Source organism: Panicum virgatum, chromosome 2K (genome assembly GCF_016808335.1).
Source record: "Panicum virgatum strain AP13 chromosome 2K, P.virgatum_v5, whole genome shotgun sequence".
Lineage (NCBI taxonomy): Eukaryota > Viridiplantae > Streptophyta > Magnoliopsida > Poales > Poaceae > Panicum > Panicum virgatum.
In genome coordinates, this window is record NC_053137.1 from 29,641,282 (window position 1) to 29,665,316 (window position 24,035).

At 43.3% G+C, this 24,035-nt stretch overlaps 1 protein-coding gene and 3 long non-coding RNA genes across 21 annotated transcripts; 2 read left to right on the top strand and 2 right to left on the bottom strand.

Moving 5' to 3' along the window:
• Window positions 1–351: 351 nt before the first annotated feature.
• LOC120672979 (CCR4-NOT transcription complex subunit 10-like) lies at window positions 352–7,103 on the bottom strand. The gene is made up of 6 exons (XM_039953639.1): window positions 6,680–7,103; window positions 5,860–5,946; window positions 4,062–4,238; window positions 3,837–3,923; window positions 3,694–3,765; window positions 352–2,512 (listed from the first exon to the last, which is right to left on the bottom strand). Exons 1-6 carry the CDS (start codon window positions 6,860–6,862, stop codon window positions 644–646), a joined length of 2,475 nt encoding a protein of 824 aa, XP_039809573.1. The 5' UTR covers window positions 6,863–7,103; the 3' UTR covers window positions 352–643.
• Window positions 7,104–8,226: 1,123 nt separating this feature from the next.
• On the bottom strand, window positions 8,227–14,494 carry LOC120672987. Of its 16 annotated transcripts, none has more exons than XR_005674457.1 (14): window positions 13,663–14,486; window positions 13,412–13,592; window positions 12,965–13,014; window positions 12,697–12,730; window positions 12,227–12,490; window positions 11,731–11,806; window positions 11,105–11,188; window positions 10,543–10,635; window positions 10,183–10,225; window positions 9,854–10,041; window positions 9,515–9,714; window positions 8,941–9,030; window positions 8,663–8,762; window positions 8,227–8,564 (listed from the first exon to the last, which is right to left on the bottom strand). It is a non-coding gene; the product is annotated as an uncharacterized LOC120672987 (long non-coding RNA). The 16 variants fall into 16 exon arrangements; XR_005674460.1 differs by having other exon boundaries at window positions 8,677–8,762; window positions 8,986–9,030; window positions 13,663–14,485; XR_005674456.1 differs by having other exon boundaries at window positions 8,677–8,762; window positions 13,663–14,485.
• A 150-nt stretch (window positions 14,495–14,644) lies between these two features.
• Window positions 14,645–17,167, top strand: LOC120673026. 3 transcript variants are annotated; one of them, XR_005674463.1, is made up of 6 exons: window positions 14,645–16,067; window positions 16,195–16,277; window positions 16,352–16,471; window positions 16,577–16,656; window positions 16,754–16,940; window positions 17,031–17,167. It is a non-coding gene; the product is annotated as an uncharacterized LOC120673026 (long non-coding RNA). The 3 variants fall into 3 exon arrangements; XR_005674465.1 differs by having other exon boundaries at window positions 16,352–16,435; window positions 16,549–16,656; XR_005674462.1 differs by having other exon boundaries at window positions 16,352–16,656.
• Window positions 17,168–17,464: 297 nt separating this feature from the next.
• LOC120673034 lies at window positions 17,465–18,574 on the top strand. Its single transcript, XR_005674470.1, has 3 exons — window positions 17,465–17,532; window positions 18,017–18,202; window positions 18,295–18,574. It is a non-coding gene; the product is annotated as an uncharacterized LOC120673034 (long non-coding RNA).
• The last annotated feature ends 5,461 nt before the right edge of the window (window positions 18,575–24,035 follow it).

Here is a 24,035-nt window from a genome sequence, read left to right on the forward strand (position 1 = left end):
GCGACGGGCGGTGGACGGCAGCAGAGACGGGCGGAGGGCGGCCAGCGGACGGAAAGCGCCGACCGCAAGGACGAGGGCCGGCAGAGGAGGACGAACGACGCCGACTGGGGGAGTCACCGCCGCGACAGGCGGACGGCGGCCAGCGGACGGACGGTAGCGGAAAAAGTGGATCTCGACTCTGATTCCATGTTAGGGAAGAATGACTCGATGCCCAAGATTGCTCAGTGTTATGGTTACATATACACAGGTTGGGCCTATAGGCCAAAAGGCCTACATGGGCCAGAATATACATCTACACTACTCTAACAGGTACATGCACCCAAAAAGCACACATGTATCGGATCGCAGAGCTTTTGGACATTGTTCTCTAGATTGATTTCTGAATAAACAGATATAGGAAACTATTTTGATCACTTGGCCACTCTTCAGTCCAAAGAGCGGCAAATTAAAATGATATAGTACCAACACATTACACCCCTGAATCTGGGAGGAAGCTAAAAGGAGAGCTACAGTTCACTTATGTATGGTACACAGGAGGAGCATTACCATCCTTGATCATCGTCCACATTGGGGTCAGGGTCCAAAAAGATTGTAATGGTAATTGTAAACTACAGAAACCATGAAAAGGGATGCTTCTCTAAGCTCAGCTGCTGGCAGCTACACTACTTGGTCTAAATCTCACATTCCTACACTGTCTCAACTTTGTAACAGCCTCTTGGGACTTCCCCTGCAGAAGGTCCATGTAAACTGATGCTAGCACTGCCCTAGGGTTGTTGGGTAGCATGGCAAGGCCACGGTTCACCATATAGTCAGCCTGCTCAAATTCTCCCTGCATTGCAGCGGTCATGCCGAGGTCAATATACAGAACACCTCGAGCTTCCTCGGGCTTGAGGCTCTCGGAGTGCTGGGATTCTTCTGAGGTCAGTTTTGTCACAGCAGGAGCCACCGTGTCTTCACCATCACTGTCTTTCTCAACTAGAGCCTTCTCACAGTTCTCGACGTTGTACGGCAGCTCAATGACATTGCCATCTTTGATATAAACTGATAGCAGCTCAGCAGCGTCCTTCGGTCTTTTCAGAGAGCACAGAGCTTCAGCTGCATATACATGGCTGAGGAATACATACATCCTTGAGCAATCAGTCAGCTGCTGTAGCGACTTCGCATAAGACAAAGCTTTCAAGTGATTCTCAAGACACAATTCAACAAATGCCAAGCTCCCCAGGATGGCCTGTCTGATTTTGAGGTTTTCTTTTCTACAGATCTCATCATACAAAGCAAGAGAGCTCTGCAAGGTGGCGTTCAAGCTTGTACCCTTTTGTTCTCCATTTACATTAGCCAGGGTTGGGCCTGAAGGTGTTTTATAATCAGCACTTACAGTGCTCTTCTGACCTGAGCTTTTATGTCCTTGTAATGCTCCTTGGTTGCAATCCTCTGTATCGGATGGAGTGACCAGATTTTCCTGCTCAGAAGCATCCAATAATAGCTGGGCATTGAGTAGACACTGTCTAGCAAATCTAAGTGATACCAAATTGTTGTGTTCATCTGAAGTCACACCTGCAGAATCTGAACTACTTCTCGAGTTCACAGGGTTGACAATCAACTGCCGCCATTGTCCTGACCCTACAACATTGACTTCAATCTCATCATTGCATGAAGAGGCACCAACTGCACACAGGAGACCCTTTTCCAGAGCTAGCTGACTACACTCAGAAAAGCGGAGCCAGAAAAGGGGTCGCTTGTAGAAGAGCGGCATGGCCTCACGAAAACAGCAAGCTGCTGACAGAGGCTTCCCACACATCAAATGTTGGATACCACAGTTGTAGGAAATAAGACAGGACTTGTTTTGTGATAATGCAGACAGCTTCAGCGGTTTCTCTGAACGAAGAGATAAGCTGTATTTCAGTGCTTTGGTAAAGCACCATATAGAGGTATGATTAGATCTTTGTTGGTGGAGTATACATCCAAGGTTGTTGTAGAACATAGCTAGCATTACTGGCTCAGACCGATTATTCGGTGTGCTTAATAGCTTCACAGCCTTCCGATAGTTCCCCCGGGCATACTCCAGCTGAGATTTCAAGAGAAGCTCAGTAGATGAATCCCTGCCACGTGCCATGTTCATCAGTACTTTCAGTTCTCGCTTCGCAACCTTAAGGTTCCTTGTGAGCAGTAGAAGCCGGACCTTGTAAATCTGCAGCCTAACTTTCAAATCAGCAGCAGTAGCAGCAAGATCAGCAGATGCCCTGGAGAAATCATTCAAGATAGACCTGCCCAGATTCTGATGTCCATCAAAAGTAGAGTAAAAAGATTCAAATTCTATTGATTCATCTGGGAAACTTCCTGATGAAAGGTTCTCACATCCACCACCATAAGCATTTGAATCGGAATCTGGAGGCGTGTTACTTTTTGCAGGAGGCTTAGGTTGAGCTGATTGCTGCTGAGCCATGCTAGCATTTTCATTCTGGTTCGTTGTGTTAGCTACTCCAAATGACCTTTCCAAGTACTGTATTACATCCTGTAAGCCAATAACAAATCATAAAGTTAAGTAAGATGAATAAGTCTCTTCTAGGCGAAAGTCAATGCTCCATATCCAGAAAGAAACACGGACAAACAAATGCTATGATATACAGGCTAAGATCACTACATCTGATAATAATAATGTCAAAAGCTCAAAGTTCTAACACAGAGTAAACCATAGGAGTTTTTACAAATTGATAATCAACACAGAGCAAACCAAATCTAACAAATGGCACACTCCAAATCTCTCACTAACAATCATCTCATAACAGGGAATCCACAGTGACAGCAAAAGTGTCATAGAAAGATGCAATGCCAGGAATCATAAGGGAATAAAGTACATAAAATCCAACATACTCCTCCAGTCACATAAGTAAAGTTTTGGGTTTCATGCCCTCACATTTCGAATTTCTGCTAAAATTATGTTTCTGTGTCGAGTTTGGATGTTTGAAAATGGTACGAGTACTATTAGATTTATATAAAAATAGTTCATTGGACTTTACTTCTGCTACATTTTATATACATATTACAACAAAGAGTAGTAGTCAAAGTTGTGTGTCGAAGACCATGTCAATGTCCGTCTCTTACATGTGACTGAAGGGACTGTAAAAAAATGGCATAGACAACCGGAGTGAAAAGGCAACACTGCAAATCTATCAAGCAACAAAGGCCACGCAAATGCTTTGACTGACTATACATGCTAAGATCCCAATTAAATCTGACAGTATCTCAAAATTTCAAAGTTCTAAAACAAATCAAACTGTAGGAGCATCATAATCACCCAAAAACAAAAATTGACAGATGATTGCATGCTCAACAAATGCTACACGACAGATCCCTCTCCCACATTAACAGTCATCATAATAAGGAAAATGACAACAACAGCACAAAAATGCCATAGCGGGATATGGCACAAGAAAGCATACCAGAGCAAATAAGCAAAACCCAACATGTCAAATATAAATAGCTTACAAATAATCAATAATAAGACAGACTTCATTGTTAAAATGTCATTTGTGTCCAGCATTGAATGCCCCACATGGCACACATTTCAGGTGCCTCAAATTAGCAGGAATACTCCTAAGGCAGCATGGAAATTAAAAATGCTTGCGGAAAAAAATTTGCTAGATCCAATGGTTTTAGGTGATTACTGCAGACTACACCAAGAACGAAACTTACCGCAGCCTTTGACGCATCTTGCAAAGCTAATGTAATGTCCAATAATAGAAAGCATAAATGAAGAGCAGTTGTCTGTGAGAGAAAAATAATTAGCGTTGAAACAATTTCCCCTTGTGATTAAGCTGCTAAGTCACTAATAATACCTCGTCAATTGGTTCAATATTTCGGTACAATGGGTCCAAAACAGTCAGAGCAGATTCATAGTCATGAAGATGATAAAGGATGACAGCCTGTAAATTTATCAAGTCTATGATCAGCAAATTACAGCATATTTTGTGCTTATATTGAATAAAATTGTAGTTTATTTGATATTGATCTTATGGACCAGAAAATCAATCACATAGTTACAGCCACAGAACAAGACGTACTGTGTTGAATGTTATTATGGTTGTGTCAAACTCATCCCCATAGGTTGACGCATTATGCACAGCAGAATATGGTAGCACTGTGCCACTCCCTCTTGATCCTGAAGAAACATTGCTTCCTACCCCATTGGCAGAATCAGCTTGTTCTCTAGATGCACATGCAAGCTCCTCACATCTTTTCTGAATAAATGTAGTGGTAGAACATTAAGAACAAAATTACCCCAACTAAGAAAAAAATATATACACCAAAGTTGTAACATAATAATCCCTACAATTGTAAAACCTGTCACTTTTAACCCAAAGCACACAAGACAAGAAAAACATAGTTCGAATAAAGTAGGGCCGAAATACTCTATACTAATATGACATACACAAAGTATGGCAAATGATCATAGTTAGATGTGGCAGGATTCGTGGAAAAGTTCACCAAGAAAATGTGCCCAATAATTATGAATTATAAAGTGGTCAAAAGCGATAAGTATTGCATAGATGTAGTACACTACAAAATGACACAGTATTCACAAATATAGATGTCAATTCCATGATTACACTAGGAGTATAGTTGTAAACACTAATATGTTTCGATATACATCATAAAAAATATCAAACATTATGTTTCACAAATTATCGAAATACTGGTTTAGGACATACTGCAACACCTACCATGAATTAGATCTTTAAAAAAATAATCATGGAAGTATTTGGGGTTGCAATGCCACTTAGCTGTTTGAAGGAGTCTCATATTTACTGCTACTTATACATGTATTATTGCAATACACTACTTTGAACACAGCCAGCTGCTATCAAGGTCATAGCAGCTCCAATATAGAAAAGTAGGTTATACTAGATATCACAAAGAAAAATAAGCCAGCTGTAGTAGGAAGTTCAGAAGCACCACACGTTAAAAAAAATTCAAGTGTTAGATTGACAAACAGAAATGCCCTCAACGTGCTAAAGAAAAACATTAATTTAACCATAAAGGACACACTGCTCAGAATATGAAGTAGTTTGTTTGGTGCAACAAAAGTAGAATATTCATGAATATAACTCACATACACAAATAACAGTGTAATGTGTTTATTGGATTATATTATTTCACAATCCAGATCTAACAATATGCCCTATAAACTGAAAGATGAATCTTAATGCTTGTATTCACATTAACTCTTGAACAATTGCTTATAGCAAAACATTTTCATAATTTGAATTCTTAAGCCCTTTTTCATGTAAGTATACTTAGTGATTATCACAATTCTCAGCATGTGGGGTGACAGGGTGTATCCTTTAGTCCTATAGGACACAACTGCTTCGTGTACACATGCACATCACAGTAGATCTTTAAGTACCAAAAAAGTTTTTTATTTGGTCGCAGAATCCAATCCAATTCCACACTTAAAGAAACATACAGCTATGTGAAACATAATACAAGAATAAACAACATAATCCACTATCTATACATGAAAGGATTTTGTCCACTGTTTTAAATAGTGGGCTATAGGATTTAGTGGTAGAGTCCTAAAACCGCTATTAGCACCGATATGGCTCGTTATTTCCCACTACAGCATGCTATTTCTACTGCAATGATCATAGCGGCAACTCCACGAAACTACTATAGCGCCACTATTTAAAACATTGATTTTGTTGCTAGCCACACATGAAAAACAAAATCATCAATGCGAAAAATATCTTCATTTGGATTAAAAAGTTATTTACTCGTAAAAGATAAGCCATTTCTGTTACTTTACTGCATAATCAACATGTCAATCAAATGATGTACAGTGAGCATGGCAGATTCACCAACCTTAACATCACCTAGAATTTTAAGCAGCCTCTCTGGATCAGGACAACCATCCAAGAAAGATTTTGTGATGGCCATATTATGGTGGACCTGGAATTGCAAATTTGTGAAATTAGATGCAAGAAAAACAAATTTCATAGAACAACCATTTCTTCTCCCAAAGTGAAAGAAGAAACACCATTGACTCAAGCAGGAAATTGTCCTATACAAAGACAATGCGCGATTATATCATCCACCATTCCAAATGAACAGTTTCCCTGTTCTCAGGCAAAACTATTATTCTAATTTCTAATTTAAAGACTAAGGCAACCATATTAATGAGACCCTGGCGTAAGTTTCATGGAACAAGTGACATCACTAAAAAATCACGATAAACCTGGGCGGTAAAATATATGTCCAATGCTCCAATAGCATGCCAAGTGGCATTGGTACATGCCAAAGGACACCACACTCCCAAAACAGAAACATACAGACTAACACGGACGTTGAGTCAAACCGGTAACAGCAAGACTGGGTGGAAGCATTCACAAATACAGCTCAAGCAGCAGTTGCAAGCATCACAGGCTGCGAGCAGCCGCAAACATGGCGAACCCACACAGCTACTAATACATAAGCAAACCTTATAGTACCCGTCCCCAGACCAGAGCACACAGCACAGCTATGAATGGTAACTACAACCAGTTAGCAATTGAAACAACCCCAACGCACAGATTCGCCATACTAGAAGATTCACCACCAGAAACTAGACCCCGAGAGCTACTAACCCTCCTCGCTCACCCACAGACAGAGAGTAGTAATATGAGAGCAGGGACGAATCGCGCACCTTGGGATCACCCTCTTTCTTCTTCAGGAGCTCCGCGAGCACCTCGGCGCAGTCCGCGTAGCGGCGGCCCTGGAACGCCACGGCGGCTTCCTTCGCCATGGCCGCAGTCGCGGAGAGCATTGCTTCTTCCTCCGCCGCGGGCTGGGGCGGCGGCGGCGCCTCCTTCACCGCCGGGGGCTCCATCCGCCGGATCTCGACTGGATGGAGGGGGTTGAAGCGAAGGCGAGGGGCGCGATGGGAGCGTCGGGATCGCGCGCCGCCGCAGGGAATCAGAGCAGCGGGGAGGCAGGGGTTCGGGGGCGTGGGGGAGGAGGCGGGCTAGGGTCTGGAGGAAGCGACGACGAGGGAGAGGGGAGGGAGGGATGGGGAAGCGGCGATGGATAGAGAAGAGGCCGCTGCTTCCCTTTCCTGATTTCACGTCTTTTACGAATTTGCCATTCCTTTCCTCACTCGACGGTTTCCACGAGTGAGGAAAATTTTGTTTTTAAAAATTTTTAAAGATTACTAAATACTAATTTTATATTTATAGGAAGGAGAGGCACGAGTGGCAAAAATATATGTTTAAAAATGTAGTAAACAAAATTTTCACAATTTCTAGGAATGAAATAAAATTCTCTAAGTTTCATTTCTAAGAAAATATTTCTTCCAAATAAACAAAGAATCAAGCTTCCAAAAGATATGTTACAGTTGCTAATAAAATGGAATACTCAATTATTTCCATCTTTTCTCCCTTTGGGATGCATTGGAGACAATATCGACAATACTATATCTATGAAAATATCACGTTGTTAACCATGCCCAGTAGACGAACAGACATTGAACACCTTTATTTAATACTAAAGTACATGCAATTCCTTAGATTTCACCAACCGAGTGAAAGTCCTGTATTCAAATGTTTGAATCAATTGTTCCTAGCCCTTATTTGTGGACGAACCAGTCATCCTCATTCAAAATCAAACAATTTTTTTCTTAAGAACTAGTGGCGGCACGTGTTTAAAAGTAATTTTATTTAAAAATAGTACATGTTTATAGAATAATTAAATTTAAAAATAATTGGATTGCATCTAGACCACTAAACATTTAATTCATTTAGCAATTCAATATAAGCTAATACAACCTAATAAATAATAAATATTTTATTTTTTTCAACCAGCAACAAGTGCAAACCAAAACTATGCTCCAGATCAAAAAACAATTATACTCTAACTTAAGAAATAATAAATTGTAATGGAACAAATACATATGCTGAGTTAGGTCGTTAGACATGGTTATCAAGATGCCCTGTATATCTGCATCTTTATCACAGTCACAGGAGTGATGCTTGCCTCGGTGTGGAATGATACGATTGGAACCTCCTGAGGCAATGGATAAAGGAAAGCTGCAAATTCTTGCATGGAGAGAATTAGACGGTACATGGAAAGATTAGTATTGCAAGAATTCATGAAAGATAGAAATATCATGACAAACCATTCGGAGGGTGTCAAATCAATTAATTTTCCTTGCACAATGCTCAGACGGTAAAGAAAGAGCGAAGCAGCATGATAAGCTGATAAAGCTGGTGTCAAGCCAAACAAAATCCCTTGAAAAATAACTTATGTTACAAAAATGATGGGCAGCATAGAAGTAGCAGATGGTCTTTGATAATGTTCGGCAGACGACCACTATGGTCTTCAGATTATTACAAAAGTGTGAAGCATCTATTGAGATACAGAATTAGGGTGCAGCTCTTTGAACTTTGAAAGAAACTAAAATTTATCAGTAGTCCCGTACAGACGTATCTATATATCACAAACACAACATTCGTTGTGCGCACAGCAGCTCTGCACAGCACAACAGATACTTGAATATGGATCTCAATTCTTCATTGGCTTCAATACCAATTCTCCTGAAATATTTGTCCAAATTCAATGGTATGAACACAGTAGTACCAATAATACACATAAATCATTCAAATAATACATCTTATTGGACATGTTAATTGACAAAGCTCTTCTCACCAAAATACACTATCAGCCATCTAGCATAGGACTATAGGAGCTCGTATTTGAACACTTCATATGATAATAACGTTGCAGTTCTCAAACTACATCGTAAGAGAATTAACAGTCAAACTTTGGATTTGGAAATCGTACTAAATCCAACCTTGCCTTATAAAAACAATAGTGGAAGATCCCAGCATTTAACTAATGAAGTTCTCTGTCTTCAGGATTTAGAAATGCAAGGCAAACGAAGAGTATGGATAGGTGAAAAACTGAAGATACCTGTTCCATCAAATACTGCACAAGATAGTGTTCAGGTGAAAATACCTGTTCCATCAAATACTTCATCATGTGTCCAGGGATACACGTTTACTGCAAAAAAGAAAGACAGGTAGTGTTTGGTGAGAAAAAGTTCGGAGAATGCATTGGTACTAAAACTGTTTTCATGCCTTGAGATATCCAAGGTCAAACCTTATGTGCTAGTTGTTCCTGTTGTTATATACACAACACAAGTGGTAATCAAAATCGGATGGAAATTTCAAAGATTTTCGTAACCAGCATTGCGTTAACTTCATATGATGTTTACAAAGGGAACAAACTGAACTGCTAGCCACGCATTGAGCAACCCACGCATGCATATGGAATTAATAGCCTGATCGGGTACAGATTCAGATGGTTGACTGGTTTCAGCAATCAAGTCTATATCAAAATTTGAACAATTACTGAATAGCAAGAATAGTGAAGCATGCATCTTTCAAAGGTCTGATAAACACAGAAAGAAGTAGCAGATGGAGAAATTGCTCCTCTCAACAAAGGAAAACACATCTATGAAAAACTGCAAAAGATTAGGAAATACCTGCGGTTAGATGAGAGGGGAGGTTGGCTCGAGGAGCCCCTGCCGCCCTCGCCCGCGCCGACTCAGCCTCTGCGGTGGCTGCCGAAGCTGCTGGACCGGCCAGGTCTCCAGTGCCCCTCGCCCCTATGCCCTCACTGGGACATAAATCCCTGTGACTATCTCCTCCAATCTCCTCCTTTTTCTTCTCCCAGCGAGCAGCCCTGGGACATAAATTTTGTTAGGCATTATATGTACAGCACCATAAAAAATTTGTGTGCAAATTAAACCCAGCACACCAGAACTTGAATTTATATTCATGTAAACCACAGTTGGAGCAAATGAATACAGCAAATCAATCACCTGTGCACCATTTTCAAAGTAATATCTGGTTGACACATGATGTGGGCACATGATTTAAACCACCACCTTCTTTGTGCTGTGAACTACCATGTTCCTCTAGATCAATCATCTTTGCAGTCAGCTGTAAAATCAGTGGTATTCCATCCATTTTATCAGCAGAGAGGAACTTGATCCCTTTTGGACTGACGCTGAATATGTATAGATGCAGAGTTAGCAGTGGTTCTTCTTAAGCATTTGTGCAAAGCTTAGTTTAGACTAAACTTGCAAGGGCTACAAAGGGAATGAATAGAATGACTACAAAAGGCAAAAGTAAAACTGCAAAACAGCACCTGACAAATCTAAATGTATCATGGACAGTCTCCTTCAAGTAATCTGCGCATAAATAAAAGAACACAAAGGATAAATAAAAGCACATTCAAAGATGATAAAATATTTCATTGTCCTAAGTCCTAAGAACTGATACACAGCTCAGTGTAGCCATACATAAAGTAGCACTATTACACTTTGAAGAACAAAGCAGGTTTACATTCAAATAAAAGTTCCAAAAAGGTGTGAAGTCAGTGGCTGAGATGTTCATGAATTATAGATACTAGTATCCATTCCTCTAGCCCCCAAGACAAACCAAAATTCCAACCAAATGAAGATGGAAAATCTAGAACTGAAATAAACAGAGTCTAGGAAAAACATACGGAAATTGTCCACAAAAAACAAATGTCCTCCTCGAGCGTATGCAACATCTACAACATGACTTTCAGGTCCTCACCTTGATATTCTTCAGCTACCTTGCAAATAAAATAAATGTGGAAAGAGACAATCATAAGGCTACGTTGTTGTTGGAAAGAGACAATCATGCATTATTCATTGGTTGGCAGAATAAACAAACATACAAAATTGGCTGCTTAGAAGAGAACACTAACTCCTTATAAATTTAATGATTTTTTTTTAGAGTATATGCATGAAAAGACAAAATTTTAGGCACCTGGATGTCACAACTTTATTGTGGCAGTTTTACACTTCAATTACAAGAATGGTATAAAACTCTAACTGCAGTTCCAATGCCAATTTCAAGGGGTGCAAAGCATAAACTCAAGTAATGAACAAATACTACTATTAATTGTTCGTTCTACTGGCAATAGCAAACCAAATAAAACAATGCAGACATCTAATGAACAGAATTGATCACACTTAGCAAAAATTAGCAAATGAGTGGGAAGAGGAAAGAGGGCAGCTGGCCGCCAAGCATGAATCTACCTTGATGATAATTGGTGTAGCTCGCTGTCTGGGCAGTCACTTCTCGTCAATATCTGGGCACCGACATTCCCTTTTGCTCCCCTCCTATACTCATCCCAGCAGTGCAGGATCAACAGATAAGCCAGGCTTAGAGAAACAACACAAAAGGTGAAGATCAAAGGAATTGAATATTTAATATAATCGAAACATAGAGATGAGACAGGGATTTAGTTTGCATAAGAGCAACTCCAACAGATTGATCTTCCCCTTTCCATTTTTTCATCATATAGGGAAATCCTCTTCTCAATTTCAACATATATGGAAGAAGTGCTCCAGCAGATTGATTTTCCCCCCTTTCTATATGGAAAGGGAGATGCAATGTCTCCCCTTTCTATTGGGGATTGTTGAGAAATTATTGGGGATTGAGAAAAAATAAAGGGGAAAGGGAGATGGAAAATCAATCTGCTAAAGTAGATTTTTTCAACATCAATCCCTTATATTGAGAAAAAGTAGAAAGGGAAAAGGTGAAGATCTATCTGTTGGAGTTGCTCTAAGGGGGTGATCTCTTGACGACGACACAACAAAATTTATAAGATGAACTTCCAATTTTTGATAAAGATGACCACCAATATTTCTAAAGGGAATACCTGGGAATCAAAATGAATGAACCTAATACCCTTCCCTGGATATATCTCATGGCCACTAAAATGACAAAGTTCATTCCTGCAAATAAAGAAAAGATAGCCATGAGTCAAGATACAATAATACTAAATTAACATCTAGCAACTCCTGAGCATAGCTAAGCTATGCCTAACAACATTTATTTAGAAATGTGGCCCATATATAAGTACCAACTATTACACATAATAGCACATGCAGGAGTATTTCAGAGGAAAAGCAACAGCAGGAGCAAGAACATGTACATACTGGAACCCTCTGAATGCCTCTGCTATGTATAGTGTTTCAATCCATAGTGACTAAACAAAGCTCGACCTCTACAACAGAGCAATAGAGTAAACCCAGATCTGGGGTCATTGGATCGATTCAGAAATAAACCACATCATACTCAGATTTGATGCAAAAAAAAAGACAGATGAAGGTGGGAGCGGGGGAGGCAGGGGGAGCTCAGGCAGTTAATTTTACCGACACGACGACGACGGCGGCGAGCGCGTAGTGGATCAGGGGGGGCACCAATCGAGGGGGAGTGAAGGAGAAGGGGGTGGCCGCCACGCACCAACCAGGCCCGCCACCGACCACCACAACGTCATTGACGGTGTTGACGGGGTTGCTGGGTGCGAGGGCGTAAGCGAGGACGCAGGGGTCGCCGGACTCCGCCCTAATACCGAAGAGCTTCACCGTGTCACCGCCGTTTTGTACTGCTAATAAAGATTATTCATCACAGTACATCTGCATCAGAAGGAAAAGCATATTAGCATGCACACAAGAATCTCCAAAGCAGATTAGCAGAATTACAGGCAAGTTGGACGTAAACACAGCCGATTGAATATGCAACACCACGAGAATGCTCACACCTTGCCACTAACTGAATGCTCTACACAGATAGTAATATGCTACAAAGCGCTAGATGATATTGGATATTGTAGAAAGTATACCTTGTAATAAAAAAACAATTCCTGCACATCCTCCCTGCAAAGCATAAAAAATTTTAGTAATACATTGTCCTAGCCACAATCCGAAAAATCAACTGCACAATCACCTCTAACCTAAAACTGAACGCAAACACAATTACATATATTGGAAAATTGTCTGACTGATTGTTCTTTATATATAGCATCCACTGCAAGGAAACATCATTTGCACAAGCTTACTAACGAAGGATGGAACACGCATTGCCTCTAAAAAAAGAGAAACTATGAATACCTCGTGCGACCCTAGCTTGAAGCCTTTTATTTCCAAAAGTTATTGTTTCCCTGTTGATTGGAATTGAACTGCAGAAATTAGAACTATAGGCAAATCTATAGCCTCCAAAAGCATAATAGTTTTGCTCAGTACAGTTCTTAATGGGAGGCAAGCAGTGTACCATAATGAGCATTCTGATTTCATCATGCACTATTTATTTGAAAAAATTAATTAACTAAAATAATTTCAGGGAAATAACATATATACTGAGCATTGTTCTTTTTCCATCAAAAATAGGAAGAAATATTTTTCACAAAGCATTCTGCTTTTGTAATATATATGGCTACCTTATTGACTTTCATAGTTGATGGCAAAATTCATAAGAGTCAAACGTCCAACAAAACAAATACAACCTTATCGAGGCATTTCAACAAGCACATCAAATTTAATTGGATCGCATGGACCTACCAGTGATTCATTCCTGTCTCACCAAATATTCAAACCTTCAGAACTAATAAGCCAGTAAAAATGATATGGAACATGTTTGTCCCAAACCAATCCCTTAATTCTGATGTCCAAGGCTTTTGTAATACATATCAGTACTAATCAACTCCATAATAATTGATGGCAAAATTCAAGACCAAACGGACTGCAAAAGAAATACAAATGTATGTGAGGCATTTCAACAAACACATCATGTTCAAGTGGATGGCACATACCTGCACTCCCCTCACTGCGTTCCTCTGTCACGCCTCTTCCACGCCCCGACCCCTCCCTCTCCCCACGACGACGCAGTAGGGCCGCTTGGAGCTGCAGCAGCGGAGCATGGCGGCGTCGCGGCCGGGCAGCAGCAGCTGCGCACGGTGGGGCGGAGTGGCGGGGCGGAGCGGCGGCCCGCGGCGGGGTGTAGCGGTGGCGCCGCGTCTCGGCAGCACGCTGCGGGACGGAGCAGCGGCGGCCCACGGCGAGGCGGAGCGGCTGCGCCGCGTCCCGGGGTCGTTGACCTTGGTTGCAGCCGTCGTCCCGGCCCTCGCTGTAGAAGCTCGAGGAGATCGCTGCGGTCCCGGCCGTCGCTGCGGCGGCGTCGGTGGTGCGGCGGAGTTGGAGGCCCAGGCAGGGTGGCGATGCTGCGACGGAGAGGCGGCATGGCGGTGCCGCGACGGGGAGTCGTTGTCGCAGGGTGCGTGCGGCGGGGGAGGAAAGAATTATGCATGCGGCGGGCGCAATGATGAATTTGCGGTTGACCCGCGAACTCACCGTTGATTTTCACTCACGCTCTCTCTTTCCCGTTCCTTTCTTTCTTCCTCTTCTCTTTTTCCTCTCTCTTCCCTCTCTTCCCAGATCTAGTGGGTCCGGATGGCGCGACGGGGCGGAGCCGGCAGCAGCGGGGAGGTGCGACGCCGCAAGAAAGGCGCCGCCCGGCGCTGGCGGGGGAGTCATGCCGCCGGCGGAATGCTCCGCGGATGAAGGCCGGCGGAATGCTCCGCGCGGATGAAGGCCTGCAGCAGGGATTAGGATTGCATCTGCAGACAAAGCAAAAGACCCAGAGCTAGACGGTGGAATTTGTGAATTGAAGCCTACTAGTGCCTGCAGGATCCAGTGCACTGAATCGATGCATCGGAGTGCACGCGCTGCTCCTCTCGTCCCGCGCCGCCGGCGGGGAACAGGTAAGTGGTTTTTTTTCTTTTATTTTTTGTTGCAAAAATTCTTTAGAAAATTTTTTAATCCGAATTTTTTTGTTTTGGATGCAAATTTTTTTACTCTAGTCTTTCTTTTGTTTTGGATAAAAAAATTATCTGAGTTTTTTTTCTTATTTTGAATGTAAAAATTTTCTTGTCAAATTTTAAGTTTGTTTCTTAAAATTTTTTCTTCCAAATTTTTCTTGTCAAATTTTTTTTGCCTCTCGACTTTTTTCCTTGAAAATTTTTTCAGTAAAACTTTTATCAGAAAACAACAAAAAAAATTACTAAACAAAGAAAAACGACGAAAAAAAATTTAAAAGAAAAAAAAAGTCGAAAGATCGACCATACGGCGGTAAACTAGCGGCGCCCTGCGGCGGGGAGGAAAGGATTACCAAAATTAGCTACTGATTGGTTGAGCCACCTCGCCTCCTGATTGGCTTAGCTTCATGATTTGCTGCGCCTGACCAAAATTAGCAGCGGGTACAGGGCGGGCGGGTATGAAAGAGGCACGGTGACAAAACAAATTATGAATTTGGGCAGAATCATTCTGGAACATGCTGTTTTTTTTTTCCACCAATCCCTGTCAAGCACCCAGTCCTTAATGTGGGCCATTAAAAGGCGTTTTGTGAGAGGGTGAGTAGATTAATTTTTGGTGAAAATTGTACTCAATTCTTTTAACTTTTATATTATTATATATTATTATTATTATAGTATATATAAGAAAAATGAAATATATATTATTATTATAGTATATATAAGAAAAATGAAATATCATCTATCATCTATACTATAAAGGATGAAAGAATTAGATACAATTCTCACAAAGATAAATCTACCCATACCCCTCACAAAACATCTTTTTCAGGCCCACGTGGAAGGATTTGGTGCTTGACAGGATTTGATGGGAGGCAAAAACTGCATCAGGAAAAATGATTCCGCCCAAAACCCCAATTTTTTTTCACCGCGCGCCTCATACCCGGCCGCCTGTACCTAGGGCTCGCGACACCGCCTCCCCCGCGGTAATCCCCCACGGTCGCGCCTCCCCCATCGCGCCTTCCCCCACCATCACCGGCAGCGCTTTCCTTTTGCTTCCACGGACTCCTCAAATTCCTCCCACGGTCCCATCGTCACATCCGGATCGCGCGGCTGCCACCTTGGGTCGACGCCGCCGTCCTCGCCATGCCGGCCGCCATCACGCGGAGGCCACCGGGCGCTGCACGGGCGGTCCGCCGACTGCGGAACAGACGCCTAGGCCACCGGCGCTCGGTCCAGTGCGACCCTAGGAGGGGAGCCGAGGTGGGGTGCGGGCTGCAGCTGTGCGTTGCAAAAGACCCTTCTGTTCGCCGCCGTCGGCCGGCACGGATGATGGCAGCGGCGATGAACACCTGTTCGACGGCATCCGCTTCTTCCTCATCGGATTCGAGGGCGACATCGTGCCCCAGGTGCGTCCGTGACATCCCCATGCCTCATACTCGCATTTCGCCATCGCTGCCTGTTTGTCTGCGTGTTTACAACGATTGGCTTGGTTCGTCCCACCGGCCAATAAGTTCCAACGGCGTCCGTGTGCAGTACCATTCGGAGATGGAGCGGCGTCGCGGCACCGACGCCAGGATGTCGGACAATATCTTGAAGCTACCCACAAGGAGTTAATGGTATGTTTAGAGCTCCAAACTATTTTCTAGACGTGTATATGGACTTTAAACTTAACACATGCTAATATATGCAGGAATTGAGTTCAAATCGTTTGGAGGAAATTAGGAGACTGCACAAAGAGAGAATCGAAACTTTGAACAAGTTAGCTACATTTCAGGTTTACAGTATTACCCAACACATTGTGTGATTGAAGGTTAGGCCTTGTAATGTTGAATTCTACATGACGTTTTTACCCCCCTTTTTTTGGTTGCTTCCAAAATATACTGACAGATTTCAAAAGCATCCTGTTCTTCCAAAGCTTTTCAGCTTGTTAATGACCAACTTCAGAAGTCTCAAGCAGAGTTGGATGATCACAAATCATTGTTAGAAAAATTACAGGTGGTTACTGGTCAGTGAATATGCATGTCTGTATAATAGATGTGTTACCCTAAGAGAGTTGATTTTTTGATTAAATTTCTACTTTTCCATGTTTCAGGTTGATATGGATAGCTTTGTTTGGCAAGAAAGGCAATTTAATAAAAAAATTGATCTGACTGAAATACCCAAGATGGTTTTTGCATACTATGTTTCTAGGATTGCTGATCTTGAGAAGGATGTCCAGAAACTATGTAATGAAAAGAATATGCTGGTGCTGAAATTTGAAGAGGCTTCGAGAGAACCTGGTGCTGTTTTTACTATGCAACATGCTTGAAATATATTTCCTTCTGATCTTCATTTTGAGCAGGAAATAATGATTTTTTTGTAACTTTCAGGTCGGAACCAAGTTATCTCAAAATTTAGAGCTGTGGTGTCATCCCTACCAGAAGAAATGGATGATATTCAAATGGAACTGTCCAAACTGTAATGGCTTGTCAATGACCAAGTAAACAGGCAAGATGGTCTTCTGAAACTAAGGCAAACATCTTTGCCAGTGGGTTATAATATTCACTCTCCTTTTGTTCTGACACGGAAGTGCCATAGATTGTATTCCAAATAAATAAATAATCTTCATTACAGTTTCTAATTATTCTACTGTTCAATTGTATTATTTATATTGTTAGGCCCTAATAGGACAATAATCACAACAACCAACCAATGAATCACCATAATCCTATCTTGCTATTTGCTACAGCTTACACTAAGAAAATTATCATGCTCTATTTTATTAATGTGGTCACTACTTACTAATCTATCCTTTTATATGTTTCAGGTATGCAGAAATATTGACAGTCAACTTGAGGGTAGTGGTACTCTGAACCATATTTATATGCAGGAGTAAGTGTAGACCAGATATAATTATTTTCTTTTTCTTTTGAAGTAGATTGAGCAAACCCATTGTAGTTTGCAGTGGTATTTGGTAGGGTAGGGTTAGTGTGTTCCATAGAGTAGAATTTAATTTGCCAGGACTAAGAATCGAGCTTGTACTTGGAGGAATTTACAGGTCAAAGAAATAATATGTAGGCTTTCTTTTAGCTAACTAGCATTGACATTGCATGAAGAGTAACATGTGAGACAAGCTGGCACGTTGGTGCTGTTTTCGCTGGCTTGTTGGTGATGGTTAGATTTTTTTTTTATTTCTCATAAGTGGGTGCCAATTTTTTTAGAAAGGAAAGAAAAGAAAATTTGAGACATACGTAGCATACTTTCCTTGTGGACTGGTGGGAATGACAAATAGTGCACATGCTACTTGGTTATAAAGTGTATCTAAGAATGACAGTTGCTTATTGACTAACTGGTTTGGTTACCTTTTTATAATAAGGGATAATGCAGACTACTGTCGAGTTGCCACCGCTCCCGAGCGCACCATGCCATCATTGTTCCCGATGTGGTGCTATATTCACCCTCTTTGTTCCCGACCATATCCACGCAACAGAGGAGGCCAGAAGATAATTGTACTAATTGTAGTGATGGTGATACTGCGAAGACTTCCAAGAGACATGAGAAAGTAAATGATCACATGCTCTTCACAGAAAATTTCTGTTGCTTGCGTCTAACCACATGAGACATCATTACTAACTCCATTTTCCTATTAAACAGGCTGCTAAGTACATCGAGCACGACAGCTCCTTCAGCGAGAACTTGAATTAGATTAGATTTAGAATGGAGCGCATTGCTACATTATTATTGATCTTTAAACACGTGCATGTTGCACGTGCATCTCCACTAGTGCACATAAATATGAAAACAATCATAAATGACACTTAGTGGACAAGCTTTTTTTTTCTCACGATAGTTATTTTGATATGACGTACATAGGAGCCAGCTTGATTATTTTTTACTTTTCTTTGTGTCTCTTGGTCAATCACATTGTTGTGTACCTCTTGCAGACTGGTTCATCGTTCAAAGTAACATAGGACTGTAAAAAAATAAAATTCTCTAGTTTCCGAAATTTCAAGATTCTAATAGAAACCATATGTATTGTATCCATTAGGACATTCTACGTAACAAAGGAAGTCATGTCAAAGTAGATCACCGTGTCCTGATGGTAAAACTTCTCCAAAATTGTAGAAACACAATGATCTACAATGATCATAAAAGAATGAGTAAATTGCATCTGAGGTACCCAAACTTGTCTCGAGATTTCGCTTGGGTCCCTAAACTCTCAAATCCTGCATTTGGGTCCCTAAACTCTGTTAAGTGTTTCGTCTGAGGTTCCAAATGCGCCACGCAAGCGTCCGAAGCCAACGAGGCATGCCACGTGTTGCCACACTGGCAAATATTTCCAAAAACACCCCTCCAGATTTTCATCTTCTCCTATTTGATCCTCCCTCCCTCCCTCTCTCTCTCCTATGCTCTGCTCCGGTGGGCGGCGCCCCTCCTCCTCCCACGCCGGTGCCGGCCCTAGCTCCCTCCCTCCCCACGCCGCCGACAACCCTGGCCTATGACCTCCTCCCAAGCGATTGCTGGCCCTGGCGCCATCCCTACTCCCTAGACGCGCGGGGCCATGGCACCGCCGCACGCGGAGGCTGGCAGGGAAGAGCGGCTCCTTCGCCGCGCTCGGCCGCCTGCACCCACCTCGGCTCCTCCGCCATGACGGCATGGGGCGAAGTGCGGTGGAGGCCATCGGGCAGTGGCACCTCCCCTTTTTCTCCCTCTCCGGCGGGCGTCACCGAGCGGATCCTTGACGGGCCTGATGCGCGGCGCTACTCCGGCCTCCCTCTCCTCTTGGGCGGTAGTCGAACTCCGCGCCGCCGCGCCCGGGCCATGGCTGCGGCGGGCTCGCGGCCGGGCGGAGCACCCCTCCCGGGGCAAGAGCAGCTCGAGGCCATGGCGCCGAAGTGGAGGCACCGCCCGGCGAGGGCCTCGAGCTCCCCTCTGCTCTGTGCTCTGTCCCAAGCCATGGAGGTCGCGGCGGTGGGTGAGGCTGGGCCCTGTGCGCGTGGCCAGTCTCCTTCCCCCTCGCCGGCGCGCGCGGTGGCCGTGTTTGGCGTCCCTCGCGGTAGCGGTGTTTCCTTGTCGGCTGTACCAAGTGGTGGTCTTCGGAGAGCAGGCGGAAACGCGCGCGACGGTGGCGCGCAAAGGCCGGCCTCAGGTAGAGTAGGCCGTGGCAGAGGTGCTCGACGAATGGAGATGGAAGGCAGAGATAGAGAGGGACGGAGATTAGAGAGGGAGGAAGAAAAGGAGCAGATGGGAGAAGACAAAAATATACAAGGAGGTTTTGCAAATATTTGCCACTGTGGCAACACGTGGCATGCCACGTCGGCTTCGGACGCTTGTGTGGCGCATTTGGGACCTTAGACGAAACACTTAGTAGAGTTTAGGGACCCAGATGCACAATTTGAGAGTTTAGGGACCTAAGCGAAATCTCAGGACAAGTTTAGGGACCTGGGGTGCAATTTACTCTAAAAGAATTTAGCTTCAATCAGGCAACCTACCACATCTTCTCGATCTGCTCTAGCGTGCCAATGTTATTTGAGCGTGCTCATTAATTGAAGCATCCTCTTCCTGAAAGAGCTACCATAGATAAACTGGTCATGATAAGACATTCACGGTGAGCACCCTCCATTTATTTGGAAATATAAAAAAACCATATTTAGCATTTGTTGATAGCCAAATTTGGCACTTGCAAAGGCCGACAGGTGGCCGACCGGTCAAACCGGTCTAGTCTGTGCAGTCCGAGTAGAGTTAGGGTTTTTGTAAAGAGTACTTTTGTAATCCTACTCGTGAAGGGGTACGTCTTCCCTGGCCTATAAATATAAAGGATAAGGCCGATTGAGGTTATTCCCAATCGAATCTATCAAAATATCGCATTACATTTTGTCTCTCAAACCCTAGCCTTTTCCAACCCTATATTGCTTTCTTCTCTCGTCTCGACGGCGTTTTAAGATGTTCTAAGTGGCCTGCCGACTTTAAAACAACCCTAGCTGGACGAGCTCCGATGGGGTCCCTCCCGAGCTCTCCGTTCTAGGTCTTCAGCGAGGCCCTGCTTGCACCGGTCAGACCGGTCTGCGGCCCGATCAGACCGGCCTACCCAGGGTTTCGTGGGTGTTGATCGTTTTGATGATCGTTCGTGCGTGCTAGCGCATTCGAGTGTGTTTGGCGCAAATCTATGTCAACACACTTTTTGGCGACTCCGCTGGGGAAGAGATTAATCTGGTTGCTAAAACCGATCTAATCTAGCTTCTCTAAGAAGATGGGTACTCATGGTGAGATCCACAACGACAACGTAATCAAGGCAACCATGGAGGAGTTCGCTGACGATGAGCGCCAGGCCTACCTCATCGCTGAAGAGCACTTGAAGGAGCAGTTCCTTCAAGGATTCAAGAAGGAGTGTGGAGGCCTATTCAAGAGGGTCGGGGAGTTCGTGATGCCATCCTTCAAATTGAACAAAGACAAGGTTGAGGTACTTCCTAATGATCCCTCTGAATTAGTTAAGAAATTCTCTCTCATGGTCGATTCAAAAATATCTGATGCACAAGTAGCCACGGGAGAGACTTTTGCTAGGCTTAACGATGAAATTGCGGCACTAAAAAAGGGAAAAAGTGTCGAGAGTGGCACTTATTTTCCAGAAACAAATTCGGCTAGTACATCTGCTACCCCAGAGAATTTTATGGGATGCCGCCAAACTCGTTCCCAGGGCAAACACCGCCGCTATCGACAGTACACGCGCCATCGGTCCAACCGGTCCACCCGACCGGTCCGACCGGTGCCGGCGGTCAGACCGGTCATATGACCGGTCATATGACCGATCAGACCGGTCTGGTGGGGCAGAATGCCTCGTCCCATACACCGCATGTTTCTATCTCTAGTTTGGCTACCCCTAGCCGAACTGGTGAGATGGTTTTGCACACAGGGCCTACTGCTACATCACAGCAGGGATCTGGACCTCACCTGGGACCGATTCCTAATTCTAACATGGCTTACACCGGTCCTAGCACACAACGTGTGTCATCTTCTTTGCATGCTTCGGCCAGTGATACTTATTAGGCCGATTTCACTAGATTTAAAGAAGATTTAGCCGGTGTACTTAAAACTAAGCTTGGGATTGATATGAGTAGCTCACGTCTTTATCAAAAACCATATCCTCCTGAGTTTGATTTTGTTTCATATCCTGCTGGTTGGCATATTCTCGAGTTGTTTAAATTTAATGGTGATAATTCTCGTACAACTTGGGAGCATGTTAGCCAATATATTTTGAATTGGAATCAATAAGAGTGCAAATTTCATGATCACTTCTTTAGCGGGGAAACCGAAGTTAGATTGTTAGACTTGACATCAGTTAAACAAAACCGAGATGAATCGGTTTTGGATTATTTCCAAAGATTTAAAGCTTTAATTTGTCTCTTTCTGAAAAAGATTTGGCGGATTTAGCATACAATGGTTTGCGTACTTATTTGAAAAAGAAACTTGAGGGTTTTGATTTTATCATGGTTAATCATTTGCAAATGCGAGCCATTGGTGTTGAATTTAAATATAAAAATTTGAAAGATTCTTTTAAGCCTCATCGGTCCAACACGCATGTTGTTGAAAATGATTCGGATTGTTCGGATGATGAGGAAAAAGGTGTATATGCCGCTGAATTTGTTTCACCGTCAAAGGACAAACTATCTACATGTCCTTCACTTAAGCCGATTCAATAGAATCGGCAAAATGACATGAATTTTACTTTCGGTGTTTCTAAGTGCGATAGAATTTTTGATGAATTACTTAAGCATTGAAACATTCATTTATCTCATGCCATACCGTCGTTGGAAGAATTAAAGAGGCATGCATATTGTAAGTGGCATAATTATTTCTCGCATGCAACTAATGATTGTAATGTTTTCCGTCGATAAATCCAATCGGCTGTAGATGAAAGATGATTGGTACTTTCTGATATGCAAGTGGACAAGACTCCTTTTCCTGTTCATACTTTGGAGCTGAACAATCTAGCCGGAGCAAACAGAAATGGCTAAAGGGAAGAATGTTGCAATCGGTGATCCAAGGGCGAGGAATGCAAATGACAAGATTCTGGCCAGAGAAGTCGTGGCTGAAAAGACTCCTGATGGAAAGCCGACTTTGAGGATATTTGTTAATGCCCCTAAGCCCGGGGGCAAGGAGATTCCACCAGTCAGCCTACAGCCCAGGCGCGACCGGTTAGACCGGATCCAGTAACCGGTAAGACCGGCCCAGAGAGCAACCCCGGACCTTCAAATCAAAGAGTCCGGAAGTGGGTACTTGGAAGACTAATAAGCCAAAGGTGCAGGGAAGATCTGCAAATCAGGGACCAACCTTTGGGCAGTTGTTGAACAAGTACACAAAGGCCGTTCAACAAGATCGGCCATTAAAAAAGAGACCTCGCTCACCACCACATCGAAGCAATACTTCGCCTCCAAGGAAGGAATTCATCAGGCGCAGAGGTGATTATCCACAGTTTCCTCCACAGAAGGTATACGCTACCATGCCTTGGTCTCCACTGGAATCTAATGCTGTTAATCCGGTGTGAGAACATGAGGGAATTTGGCTTCAGTGCTTTCCAATGCAATATCCACCGCCATATCAGAGGGAGGAAATATCTAGGACACTGGTACACGACTGATTGGGGCCACACCAATCTGGTCCAGCACTGCAGGTACCACCGGTCAGACCGGTTCCCTATGACCGGTCAAACTGGTCTCAGCAGAGGCCGGCACAGTTTGCTCCTCCACAGATGGAATACCGTGTGAAGGAGAAGAAGCAAGAGGTGCAACCAGATGCTACTTCTGGAAAGGCTAAAGCTGATACTATTGTTCAAATCAGCGAAATCAAGGTGGTTGTACAAGACAAGGGTAAAGAGCCGATGGTGATTGACAAGTTGGCTACTTCTTCTCAAGACAAGGGTGAAGAGCCGATGGTGATTGACAAGTCGGCTACTTCTTCTGCCCCTCCTATTCAGAAGCCCTTTACTGCCAATAATCATGAAGCCAATGGCAGCAAGGTGGCGGATAAGTACCATCAACTCCGTTGGTGTCCAGAGGGGTTGACACATACTCAAAAGAGGAAGCTTCAACGTCTTCGCAACAAGGAGAAGAGGGAGCAGGAGGCAGAAATGGCGAGGGATGAATACTTCAACAAATATAGACCCATGATCCCTCAAGGCAAAGTGTGGCAGGTCAAGACGGTTGACCAGCCAGCAGCAGGACTGCTCGGACCGACCCCGACGACCGGTTAGACCAGACTGGTATACCTGACCGGTCAGATCGCCCTGACCAACTTGTCAGACCGGTTGAGCCCAGTACAGAGAGCACAACCGAATCACCAGTGCCTGTTTCGGCTTCTCGTGTTGATGAAGTGGAACCTGCTCCTCCGGCAAAAGAAGA

Bases quoted from the DNA above. Each gene is read 5' to 3' on its own strand.
- LOC120672979 (XM_039953639.1), bottom strand. From the start codon at position 6,862: ATGGAGCCCCCGGCGGTGAAGGAGGCGCCGCCGCCGCCCCAGCCCGCG. The intron at 3,924-4,061 runs GTACGTCTTGTT...ATAAATTTACAG, and splicing joins CCATAATAACATTCAACACA to GCTGTCATCCTTTATCATCT. The intron at 2,513-3,693 runs GTAAGTTTCGTT...ATTGGCTTACAG, and splicing joins AAGATGCGTCAAAGGCTGCG to GATGTAATACAGTACTTGGA.